Source organism: Octopus bimaculoides, chromosome 2 (genome assembly GCF_001194135.2).
Source record: "Octopus bimaculoides isolate UCB-OBI-ISO-001 chromosome 2, ASM119413v2, whole genome shotgun sequence".
Lineage (NCBI taxonomy): Eukaryota > Metazoa > Mollusca > Cephalopoda > Octopoda > Octopodidae > Octopus > Octopus bimaculoides.
In genome coordinates, this window is record NC_068982.1 from 129,259,471 (window position 1) to 129,272,238 (window position 12,768).

The 12,768-nt window shown below is 37.3% G+C and overlaps 2 protein-coding genes across 4 annotated transcripts in view; one reads left to right on the forward strand and one right to left on the reverse strand.

Moving 5' to 3' along the window:
* Positions 1 to 7,912, reverse strand: part of LOC106879235 (protein CutA homolog) — a 24,582-nt gene extending 16,670 nt beyond the window's left edge. For both annotated transcript variants that reach the window (XM_014928723.1, XM_014928722.1), the window contains exon 1: positions 7,743 to 7,912. In XM_014928723.1, the coding sequence (XP_014784209.1) occupies positions 7,743 to 7,770 (28 nt within the window). In that variant the 5' untranslated portion in view covers positions 7,771 to 7,912. The remainder of the gene's footprint in view (positions 1 to 7,742) is intronic.
* Positions 7,913 to 8,136: 224 nt separating this feature from the next.
* The window catches only part of LOC106879234 (F-box/WD repeat-containing protein 4), an 18,692-nt gene continuing 14,060 nt past the window's right edge, over positions 8,137 to 12,768 (forward strand). Inside the window, exon 1 of one of the 2 annotated variants that reach the window (XM_014928721.2) lies at positions 8,137 to 8,627. In XM_014928721.2, the coding sequence (XP_014784207.1) occupies positions 8,317 to 8,627 (311 nt within the window). In that variant the 5' untranslated portion in view covers positions 8,137 to 8,316. The remainder of the gene's footprint in view (positions 8,628 to 12,768) is intronic. The other variant, XM_014928720.2, reaches the window with a different exon arrangement.

A 12,768-nucleotide genomic window follows, 5' to 3' on the forward strand; every position in this document is an offset into this window, starting at 1 on the left:
TTAGACTTCTTTTTCATGCTTGTTTGAAATGATTACTGCGGAAACAAACCGTTACGTAGAATGTAAACAAACCGGAAAAAAAAGATAGCTTGTGGTTTCCTGCAACTGTAGATGAAATACAAGCATCTTTTGCCATAAATATTATTATGGGTATTAGACAATTACCCAGAATAACAAATTACTGGAGCGATCAAGAACCTTTTGGCGATGAATATATTTCCTGTATTATGAACGAGTACGAGTCGTGAAGCTGAACCAATATTTACATGTGAGAGACACTAGCAGTACCCCCATCCCCACCCAAAGTACGTGGAGAACTTTGAGACAAAAATTATGCAATAGAATTGATTAAGAACCCTTTCTTTAATTATGTTCCAAATATCACATTAATATGTTGATAAATAAAAAAGTTACAGGTGTTTAATGAGACTACTCTAAATTCGTGATTATTTTAGAATTTAATTGAAACTCATGAGGGGTGTATTTTGGTCAGAAATATAGTAACGAAATGGTTAAAAGTATTCATTAAGAATTGAGGCACATCAAAGTATAGAATGCCACCGATTGACTAAAAGAATCACACAGAGCAGACAATGAAAAAACCCATTATTGTAGACATCAATTATATACAATTGGATACTGTTATTGGGTAATTTGCAATTCTAATTATCTGATAAATTGAGAAACTCTTAATCTGGAACAAGTATAATAAATTATTGGCCAACTATCAGTTAACTATCTAACGGATGTTAAATGATGATTATGATGTATGTATGCATCTGTGTCTAGATATCACATGATGGTTATAAATGAGCATCATAGTTGTACAAACGAGGTTGTTTGTTTAGTCTTCTGTAAAAAAAATATTACCTTGTTTGAGACAGGTGGGGATTGGTGATAGAGAGGGGATCCAGTCATAGAAAATATGCCTCAACAATTTCCATCTGACCCATGTAAGCATGGGAAGTGGACATTAAATGATGATGAATGATCATTCAACATACAGAGATGTTTGGTAAAATGGTCATTGAAATAACAGCCCATTTATTCAATATATACAATAGGTTACAGTGAAGGTGCATGGCTCAGTGGTTAGAGCGTCGAGCTTATGATCGTGAGGTTGTGAGTTCGAATCCCGGACTGGGCTGTGTGTTGTGTTCTTGAGCAAGACACTTTATTCACATTGCTCCAGTTCACTCAGTTGTAGAAATGAGTTGCGACGTCACTGGTGCCAAACTGTATTGGCTTTTGTCTTTCCCTTGGATAACACTGGTGGCATGGAGAGGGGAATCCGGTATGCATGGGTGACTGCTGGTCTTCCATAAATAACCTTGCCCGAACTTGTGCCTGGGAGAGTAACTTCCTAGGTGCAATCCCATGGTCAATCATGACCGAAGGGGCTCTCCGCAACAATAGGTTACAGTGTTTGCTTGTGATAAAATAAGTTAATATAATCGACTATCTTCTTATATAAATTATGAATTCTTTGCATGTTTGTGAAGCTTGAGTATATACACTGAGAATAGCTCACATGTCATGACCTGAACCCATGTTACATGCACACAAACATCCTAGATTTCATTTTAAAAAAACCATCCAGCTGATTAGCAGATTCATTCAATAACTCAATACAATCACTAGTTCTTATATATATATATATAACATCTTCTACTACTACTATAATGACTTTTGATCCTGTGAATATACAAATTGTGTCTACCTTCACCCAAAACTACCTAATCCCCCAACATCTCCTGTTGTCGTCCTTACTTGTCCCATGCCCTTGCAAAAAAAAAAAATACCTCTTTGTTCCTTGCTACAATTCACTCTCAGCTCACACTGTCTTCGCAGGTATGAACTACATGAACAAAACTTAAACACCCGTCATATCAACCTCATCGACTCAATAAAAAATACCACTTTGGATAAAAGGTTGCTGTCAATGGTAACAGTGATGTCTAGAAAAGTGACAATGATAAAAATATGCCAAATAATATCTGAAGGATTAAAATTGTTAATAAGGGAGATGAGGCTGGAGAGTTTCTCCTTGACAAGTGGCAAATATGTGGATTTTCATGTAACAAAGGGATCAGCCTAATTACAGCCTCCAGTAACTTGTATTTTTCTTTTTACCTTTTCCTCTACCTCCTTTGAATTTAATACTTACATTTAATTATCATAAGTTTCATAATTTCTGATACAAATCCCAATTATTCACTTGATGACTGACATTTTCACTCACCTAGGTAGCAGAAGTTTACAGAATAATATGTACTGTTGCTATAACTATTAAAAGATATCTTGTTTTCTGGGATCTTTAATATCTCAAAGTAAGGAGATTACTGAAGCTAATATTACACAACCAGCCACAGGAATGTAAAATCTTTCTTAATAAATGTGTTTCTCAAAGGGTACTGTTACAACTTTGTTAGGTTGTAACAGCAAATTATATGTGTGTGTGGTAAAAACTGAAAATACTTGAAGCATTACATGTATATTGCACAAGAGTGGCTGTGTGGTAAGAAGTTTGCTTCCCAACCACATGGATCTGGGTTCAGTACCACTGCATGGCATCTTGGACATGTGCCTTCTACTATAGACTCAGGCCAACCAAAGCCTTGTGAGTGGATTTGAGGGGGGGGGGGTTGCCTCCCCTCTCTGCTGCTTGACAATTAGCCCTGGTGTATTCACATCTCTGTAACTTAGCAGACTGGCATAGATCAGACTACATGGATCTGAGTTCATTCCCACAGCATGGTACTCTGGAGAAGTGTCTTCTACCATAGCCCCAGGCCAACCAAAGTCTTGTGAGTGGATTTGCTTCTAGAACTCAGTTTCGCTGACATGGGCGGGTCTTCTCAAGAACTTCATATTGCCAGACAACTTGGTCCATTGTTATTTCCTCTGTGAGGCCCAACTTCCTGAGATTGGTCCTCACCACTTCATCCCATGTCTTCCTGGGTCTCCCACTTCCGTGGGTACTGTCCACTTTCAGTGATTTGCACTTCTTGATGCAGCTGTCCTCATTCACACACATTACATGTCCAAAGCAAAGTAGTCTTCTCTCTTGCATGCTACATCTGATTCCTCTTATGCCCTATTTTTCTCTCAATACATTTGCACTTTGCTGTACACGTGCACTGATGTTGCACATCCAACAGAGCATGCCACCTTTGTTTCTTTCCAGTCTACGCATGTCTTCTGCATTCAGAGCCCATGTCTCACTACCATGGTGTATAGCTGCTTGCACACAAGCATCATATAGTCTACCTTTCTCTCTGAGAGAGAGTCCTTTTGTTGCCAACAGAGGTAATAGCTCTCTGAACTTCCTCCACCCAATTCTTATTCTAGAAACAATACTTTCAGAGTATCCCCCACCATTGCTTATTTGGTCACCTAGGTAATAGAAACTATCTACAACCTTAAGAGAGCCTCCTGGGCATTTGAGAGAATCTAATTCCCATGTGCTCTTAGTGCTTATTGTTCCTGCACAACTGTCACATACAAAGACAACTTTATCTGTTAATTTACCTGTGATTCCACTGCACCTCTTATGTGTCCATAATTTACACTGTGTGCATCGAATAGAATTTCTTCCAACTCCTTTCCTACATATTGAGCAGGGCCATTTAACTGACGGAAAGAGAGTTTTATCTTCTTTCTTACTAACAACCACTTTTGTTTTAGCTAGGTTAACTTTAAGGCCCTTTGATTCCAGGTTTTGTTTCCATATCTGGAATTTCTTCTCCAATTCTGCTAAAGATTCTGTAATAAGAGCAAGGTCATCAGCATATATCAGTTCCCATGGGCACCTAGTTTTGAATTCCTCTGTTATGGCACGGAGGATTATAATGAATAAGAGTATGCTGAGAACTGAGCCCCTGGTGAACTCCTACCTGAATGCTAAATTCATCACTTTATTCATGGCTGACTCTCACCTTACTGATAGCACCACTGTACATGGCTTGTACAGCTCTAACAAGCCACCACTCTATTCCTAACTTCCTTAGAGACCACCATATAACAGAGCGAGGAACTCTGTCGAAAGTTTTCTCCAGGTCAATGAAGGCTAAGTACAATGGCTTACTTTTGGTTAAGTACTCACTAGGAAGATGGCATCTGTGGTACTCTTCCCAGGTACAAAACCAAACTGCATCCCATCTAGTTTGATTTTATTTCTAATCAATTGAGCAATAACCCTCTTGGTAACTGTCATGACTTGGTCTAGCAATTTAATGCCTCTGTAGTTGTTTCTATCTAAGCCATCACCTTTACCCTTGAAGCCGCTAACTATAATACACCAGCCATTGGGAATGGTGCCTTTCCGAATAGTCATAGGGAAGAATCGCAAGATGGATTCTTCAAGCCAAGCCAACTAGCAGGAGACCTTGGTGTAAACCAAAATTAAGACAGTTGGATAATATCCATAAGTCTCAATTGATTATGCTTGGGCATCCAGCCAGAAAATCTAATGACAGTTGCTTCTGACAGGACCCTATGGATGAGATATCTGAGAACTCTACCACCACAACACTTCCAGGAATAGTGGGCAGAGAAGCTGGAAGGATGGATAATTGTTGATTATGTGTTGTCATTGAGATTTATTCTAAAATAACCTTCACTACGTTTACACAACTAAAATAGATTTATGTTGTATTATCAACATGACTGGCCCTAGGAAAATATTAATTTGTTTGGAAACAGTTAAGCATTGGTAACAGGAAAAGTATCCAACCATAGAAAAATAGACATTAAATAATAATGTTGATGATATGTGTGTGCATGTGTAGATAACTTTTACATTAGCTTTTTCTACAACAGCATACATTGGACAAGTCATCAGGGACCCTATTCAGCTCATACAGTCCATTGTTTTCTATGGATATCCTTTCTATTTCTTATCACTTTAGAAGTATATTGTGTGCATTCTATCACAACACCAGCACTAAAAGGCTCCTGTGTCCTTGACAAGACTAAAGAGTATTCTCTGTGTATAAATGGTGGCTACATGTGTGTGTGTGATCTTTTTAAGTGTTTTGATGCTATTATCTCAATTTCAACCACTGCAATGTTTCAACAGGTTCATTGTTTTAAGAGGAGAATGAACAGAGATAAGGTAGGGTGGAAGGGATAGGGATAGCCAAAGCCAAAATACACTATTTAATAATTCAAGACATGGACTCCAGAAGCTACATTGCAAGGCTACCCATCTATGAGAGCAATACCCAATTAAAAATAGTACAAATTAGAGGGAATCCTTTAGTTCTTGTGTAAAGAAACCTCTTTATTGGTGGCATGATGAACTCTGTACACCTAGTACATGTTATAAAGTGGTTAGTGATAGGAAGGACATCTTGTAGAAAACCTGCCTACCTAAGAAATTAGTTATTCCAGATAAGAACAAATTCAGGGTAGAAAGAAGACAACAATCCCGTTCACGTGGGACAAGCTCTCTATTGCCAGTAGCACAATAAAATACATCCAGTCCACACTATAAGACACAATACCAAGGGTGACAGGTTGTTGTTAGCACCAAGTTCGGCACTGTCATGGTATTAGCTGTCAGAAGTGAGGGTAGAAAAATCTGAAGGAACGTTACTGCTGGTTTGAGTTGATTCTTTGGCTACTGACAGCTAATACCATGACTGGCCGGAGCGAGCTATATGTCTGTCTGTCTCTCTCTATCTATCACTCGAAAGTTATTGGAACAAATTTGACACCTATATCCATGCGTTTGAAAACACACAGAGTATAAGGGTACTACTAAAGCAGAGTGGTCCCGAACGCGCAGTCGCGCGTCCGCGCTAGCTAGTCGTGAGTGGTCGATCCTATTATTTTTAAACTTCAAACTTCATTTGTTTTCTATTTTGATAAATTGTCTCTGTTGAAAATTATATTTTTATATTTTAAATAATTTGCAATTTCAGAAAATATATTTTTATATTAAATTTGCGTTTTCTAATTTGATAAATTCTACGGACACAAACAGAGGTGAACGAGTGATAGATAGATAGATATATATATATAGAGAGAGAGAGAGATAGTGAGATAGACAGACAGACAGACAGATAGATAGCTCCGGCTAGTCAGTAGCCAAAGAATCAACTCAAACCAGCAGTAACGTTCCTTGTCAGTTCTACTTTCAATTCTGACAGCTAATACCATGACAGTGCCCCAAGTTCACGTATGTGAACTCAAATCAACCTCTATAAGACTAAGTATATTTTACATACAAAATCAGGACATAAATCCCTGTATTGTCCATATGATTTCCAGCATCTCTGGAGATGATACGAGAAAGATGTTATTCTTGTGGGTTAGTTGTAGCTGGAGAAGAAAAAGAGCTGAAAGTGTGTACACCTAAAACGCAGTTCTGGGGGAAAATTGTTTTGTATGTTGTCTGGAATGACACAATATGCGGGGGAGGAGTTAGGGTGTGCAATATGCGGGGGAGGAGAGACAGATTCATTAATTGGAGTAGAAGTAGCGGTAGAAGAAACAGCGACAGATAGAGCTGTAAGCTCAAAACTTACTTATTTGGTAGACTGTGAAAGATTTTCGGGTAGGGTACAATATAGCGTGTTCGTGAACATGATGGGGTATAGCTATCTCATGCAAAAATACCTGAGTACATTTTCATCTTAGACTAACCAATCAATTTCCCTACCTACAAAATTAGTCTTGTGACTAATCAAAATAAATTATTAGTTTTGTTTGTTTGTTTTTTCAATATTTATTTTAAGATTTAACACGATCATAACTTTAAGGGGTTTAGATTCAAATGGGAAAAGCAAGTAAATTGCATTTCATTGTCTCTTTATATGAAAAATGAAGATTTTAAAAAAATAATGAAGATATTCAAAAATATCAAAACAAAATAAAAGAAAATCAATATTCCATGTCAGTTAATTTAACCATCCAATTATGTCGAGTTATATTGTTCAATATATTTTCCCATCAATACATGTTTACAACGATAGCGAACATCGTATCATCGCCGCACTGATATATCTAGAATTAACAAAAATAAGCACCATTTTTTAAATAGGGAGTCCGCTTTACACCATAACAAAAAGAAAAACAATTTACTCTTCCAATACCTAATATATCGTTCATGGCTATATATACAAAGTAAATATTTGATATATATAAATATTCATTACAATTAAAGTGTGTATATATGTAAGTGCCAACGAACGAAACCCTCAGCCCTTACATCAACCCCAATGCACATCCAGTACTTATTTCATCGACCACGAAAGGATGAAAGACAAAGTCGACCGCGGCAAAATATTAACTCAGAACGTAAAGACAGATGAAATGCCGCCAAGCATTTTGTCCAAGGTGCTCAGTCAAAAATTAACTATATATAATAATATGCATACATAAACTCATAATTCGAGTTCTATTTTTCTGTTAGCATCACTAAGCCCATATATATATATATATATATATATGTGTGTGTGTTTTCAAAATGAGATACAAAGTTTGGGTGAGAGCCAAACACGTAACTCGGATGCCCCACTCAATATCTATTTGTATTACTTTAATTAACAAATTAAGGAATTTTTAATTGTTTTTCAGCTTTTTTAAACTTTTGTTTCTGATTTAGATTTAATAAGTCCGCCATGTATATATTCAAATAGTTGCTCACAAGATGTTAAATAGAAAGTTGTCTTCAAGTAGACATTAGGAATATGATAGAAAGACACACTGAAGTTCTATATAAACAATAAACATACCTGGCCGTAACAACGTGGTCAACGCCATCGACTTATTGCTATATTCCGGTGGTACGGAATGGTCTAATATATCAACACCAGTAATAAATATATGTGCCCAGTTCTAAGAAGATTATCCAAATTAGATCATTTACCAAACTGGGTCGTGATATGAAAAAAAGAGTAGAATAACCTACCTCACTTCAATGAAAATCAAAATGTTTAAATAACGAAGTACAAGTAAGGGTGGGGAGTGACGAGAATCTCGAAATAAAACAAAAGTGAAAATAATTCACGAAATATTTTAAAATTTGAAGTCTAATTAATCCAATTTTACTTAAAATGAAATACGATAAATGCTCTTGCAATGATTTTTTATTTATAAAACAAATGTATTTATATTCTCTCGCCTGCGATATTTGACTGACGTTAAACATAATTTAGTTCGCAACAACATGGCGATAAGTGTTTTAAAATATTGACCACAGTGTTTAACATTTATATATAAAAGAGACGTCTAAGATGAGAAAAATCGCAGATAACCGTGAGGGAATATATTTACTTCTATCAAAGGGGCACATTTTGTCTGGCTGTGATGTTCAAAAACTTCGTGATTCCTCCACAATCGGAGAATGGAGTCCTGGAATCACCTATGGCAACAATCGAAAGTCAATCTTCATACGAGGGTTCGACACAAACCCGATGCTTAAATGCAGAAAAGCAATTGATGGAGTTGCCTGAAGATATACTTTATCTATTGTTTCGTTACTTGGATCTTTGTTCCTTGGGACGCCTATGCCGTGTTTGTCGGAAACTGCGTCGTCTGATATATACAGACTGTGTATGGCTGCGATTCACCAGACAACAGATGGTGATTAAAGATCTGGGTCATCGGCCTAAAGGCAAGTACGTATCTCACTTTTAATCATTCTCTAGTTTCTTTCTCTCTCACAACACACACATATAATATATATATATATGAATATATATTTACGTATCATGTATATAGGCTATTTAAAAACGATTACGCTAGTCTATGTCAAAATCATGTCAAATATTTTAAAGCTAGGGCGTTGGCATTCCCTATGATCTTCATTTGTTTCTTACATCAACATATCCTTCAGGGTAAAAAGGGACATTTTAAACCGATACTGTACTATCATTTACACTAAAACAATATGGTGATGTATGCCTCAAATCTTATTTGATCGAAATTTTGGAAACGCTAATTAATTGCTCCTTTATTATGTTAGCGATTATCGTCCTTTACATCTTTACGTGGACCAGTTAGAAAAAGTGACCAAATCACCAGCTTATGAAAATTTAATGTCTCAAGAAAGAAATCAGGAACCCTGAAAGACTGATGACAGCATGATAAGTAGGCAAACATTTCGAAAGATCGCCTGTCGATTCCGAAGCGATTTAAACTTAGAAGAATCAGCTGGAAGGAATACCACTAGACAAAACTACCAGAAAAACAAGCACAGATAATCAACCAGACCCGTCAAAGAAGCAGGCTAGTCGATGAATCACCATTAGTCCTAATGATGGTCACTGAAGCGATTGCATGCCGGAATCAGCCAGGTGACCCCTGCTCACGACGTCCACGATGACTGTCCTCTTACTCACCTTGAAGGTGCCTCAGGTGTGGTGCCGGATTTAAGACAAATGAGGCCCTGTGCTAGTTATGAGTCCCCTTATTTGGACAGTCAGGCATACATACTCAGGAAATTTATCGTAAAAAATTCTTTGGATCGGAAGATGGGCCCGCCTGGTGAAACGGGGTCCCTATGCTTAAGCACAATGGTAAATCCGGTACTGCTCAGATGCAACAGTTCAGGGGGTTTAAGATCATGCGAGTTAGAAGACCACTTGATGTTAGGGATCACAAAATCACATGGTTCTCTCATATCTTATTGGACACAAAACTCAAAAATAACCAGTAAGATGCAATTACTTGTTTTGAAAATGTCATTAACCCCAGTTACAACACAACATAACATAAACAATATTCAGTACTGGGAAATTAACAGGTTACAAAATTTTTTAAATCTTAATAAATCAAGAGACCTCAGTTAATATTTATTTATGTAGATGTGCCAGTCAAGCCCTAGGGATTAATGGTATCAACTAACCACCTCCCTGTCAAAGCTGCTGGTCTTGTGCCTATATTTCATAATAGAATGTATAGTTCTTCATGATAAAACCATAACTCTCCTCATAAATATTAGTGTTTCTTGATTATAAAAACTATCATAAAATATATTGATAATACAACTTATGCATGAAATTTTGTTGTGTCTTGGGAGGGTCATTATGCCAGTGATAAATGCATGCACAGTCTTTATTTCACTTCTTTATTATTTGTCCATCGTTTAACTACTCAACCAATTAATCGATTAATCAATCAATCATGTTTGTCAAAGTCCTTTCATTGCCCTCCATGACTGATGACCACAAGGTATATGGATTGTTGCACCAAACAGCTTAAGGCAGCTGTTTTGGAAAGTTTTCAGGCCTTTTGTTTTATGAAAACACTTTTGTTTTTGAAATTAGTAAATTTATTTCCATTAGTCCAATTTTGTTTAATTTGTTACATCTCTTTTGTTCTGTAATGGAGCTTAATGATATTTTCAAAACAAACAGTCACATTTGGCTTACAACTGTTTTTATGACTGATTCTCAAACATTTTCTTCTAATGGACTCCCTCATGTGAAAACCCAAGCAAAAGTCTCTTCTAGATAGAAGTTGCATTTAGTTTATGTACCTTTGAAATTTCTTTTATGATCCTGGTTTGAAAACCCTTGGTGTATGATCTGTAGCCAATGTCCTTGTGCACTACATGTCTCATAACAGGCTGTTCAACCAGGTGGGGTTGTTGATTATGCCCTGGACTTACCTGGTTGTCCTAACCTCTGATCTCTAAGAATGTTCCTTTCTTTTGGTCTTGCATGACACATTTTCACCAAAGGCCTCTTTGCCAATGCTGAACAGGAAGAACTTGGCCTTATTCAAGAAACAGGTAATCTCTAAGTCAGTGTAGTCAGTGACTAGAGTGTGAGCTCAGCATGACCTTTCATTTCTTATGGTAGATTGGTATCTGCCATGTTGATGCTGCTGGTGTATCTAAAAGACAAATGTGGAAGTTAAAATTTAGCATGATATCCTGCAACATTATATAAGATTGTCTTCTATTTATGGTCATCAAAAGTTTGTTCACAAATATCCAGCACACCCTGCATGTGAGTGCATGTAAATAATATACCATTATCATCAGCATAATTTAGCATCCATTTTCCATGCTGGCATGGGTTAGATGGTTTAACTGGAAATAGTAAGCCAGAGAGCTATACCAGGCTCCAGTCTGATTTAGCTTGATTTCTATGGCTGGTTGCCCTTCCTAATGCCAACCACTCCAAGAGTGTAGTGGTTGCCTTTTATGTGTCACCAGCACTGGGCACAACTACGATTTCACTTGGCTTGCATATCTCCTCAAACACAGCAACTTGCCAAAGGTCTCGATCACTTGTCATCACCTTCATGAGATCCAACATCCAAAGATCATGCTTCACCACTTCATTCCATGTCTTCCTGGGTCTACCTCTTCCACAAAACCAATGCCAGTATGAAAAGTAGATGTTAAATGATGATGATGATGAGAATTATATATATATATATATATATATATATATATATATATACACACACACACACACAAACATACACACACACACATACATTCAGCACCATTTAATGTCCATGTTACAGTGTGTCCTGGGTGCTTTTTACATAGCACCAGCACTAGTGAGGTTAACATGCAGCTTGCAAGACTAAGGTCACTTACAACTAAGTGGGGCTGCAGTTGAGAGGGAGGTGGATTTATGGGGCTCTAGAGTGAGGGATTAAAGTGAGAGAGAGAGAGAGAGAGGGCAAAAACAGAACAAGTTTCTTGCTGTAGGGGAGCTACTCACATAGAAGTGAGAAAAATGGTGATTAGGTGGACCTTGAGATACAAGGTGAATGGAGACAGGAGAGCAAGAAGTGTAGGTGGATAGAGGTTGCAAGAGTGTATGGGTGAGTGAGAAATGATTAAGGGAATAGTGAGAACATGAATATGACGAACAAGTGTTGTGGGATGATATGTAGAGGAAGTAAGAAAGAATAGGTGACAACTGTGGAAATTGGGTAGGGTTGATAGGGATTGATGAATAACCAGTGTTGAGTTGAAGAGAGATGATGGACGTGCAGACAAGGGGATGGGGTGGTGAAGGGCAGCAGAATAGTAATACTAATAATAATCCTTTTTATCATAGGCACAAAGCTTGAAATTTTTTTTGTGGGTGGATAGTTGATTGCATCAGCCCCGAAAGGATGAAAAGCAAAGTTGACCTTCGCAGAATTTGAACTCAGAACATAAAGATAGATGAAATACTGGTAGTATTTAATAATAATAATAATAATAATAATAATAATACATCAGAGAAGGCAAGAAAGAGTGAGGATGAGCAAAAGGGAAAAAAGTTGGGTAGAATGTAAGTGTGTAGTGCAGATGTAGTGTATACAGAGAGGAGGAGGTGTATGATGGTGCAGGAGAGATAATTTGGTGATCAATGTAAAATGTGGGTAAAGAGAACAGTATTAAGAATGAATGATGGATAGCAAGTGAAATGGTTCTAGGTAGTAAAAAGGATCAGTGCCTTCAAGGAAAGTATGCAGTTCTGCTCACATATACAGCAGCAGAAGGGTTAGTACAGTTAGAAAGATGATGAGTGATGGGAATGTCTTGAGGAAGAAATTAGCCAGGTGGTGGTGAGCTGTTTTGCATATGTATATATAAAATACAAAACGGGACAAGAAGGCAAAACATCCAGACAGTTAGGTGATATAAAAAAGGGACAACAAAACATCCAGATAGATGATACAGAGAAAACAAGGACAGGTCATTCGGAGTTTTCTTTCCTCAATCAAGTTCCAGATTATCTTTGCAAGTTCAGCTGGTTATACTCAAGATTGCTCCAATCTGGCCAGCCCCAAGGAAAAACTAAG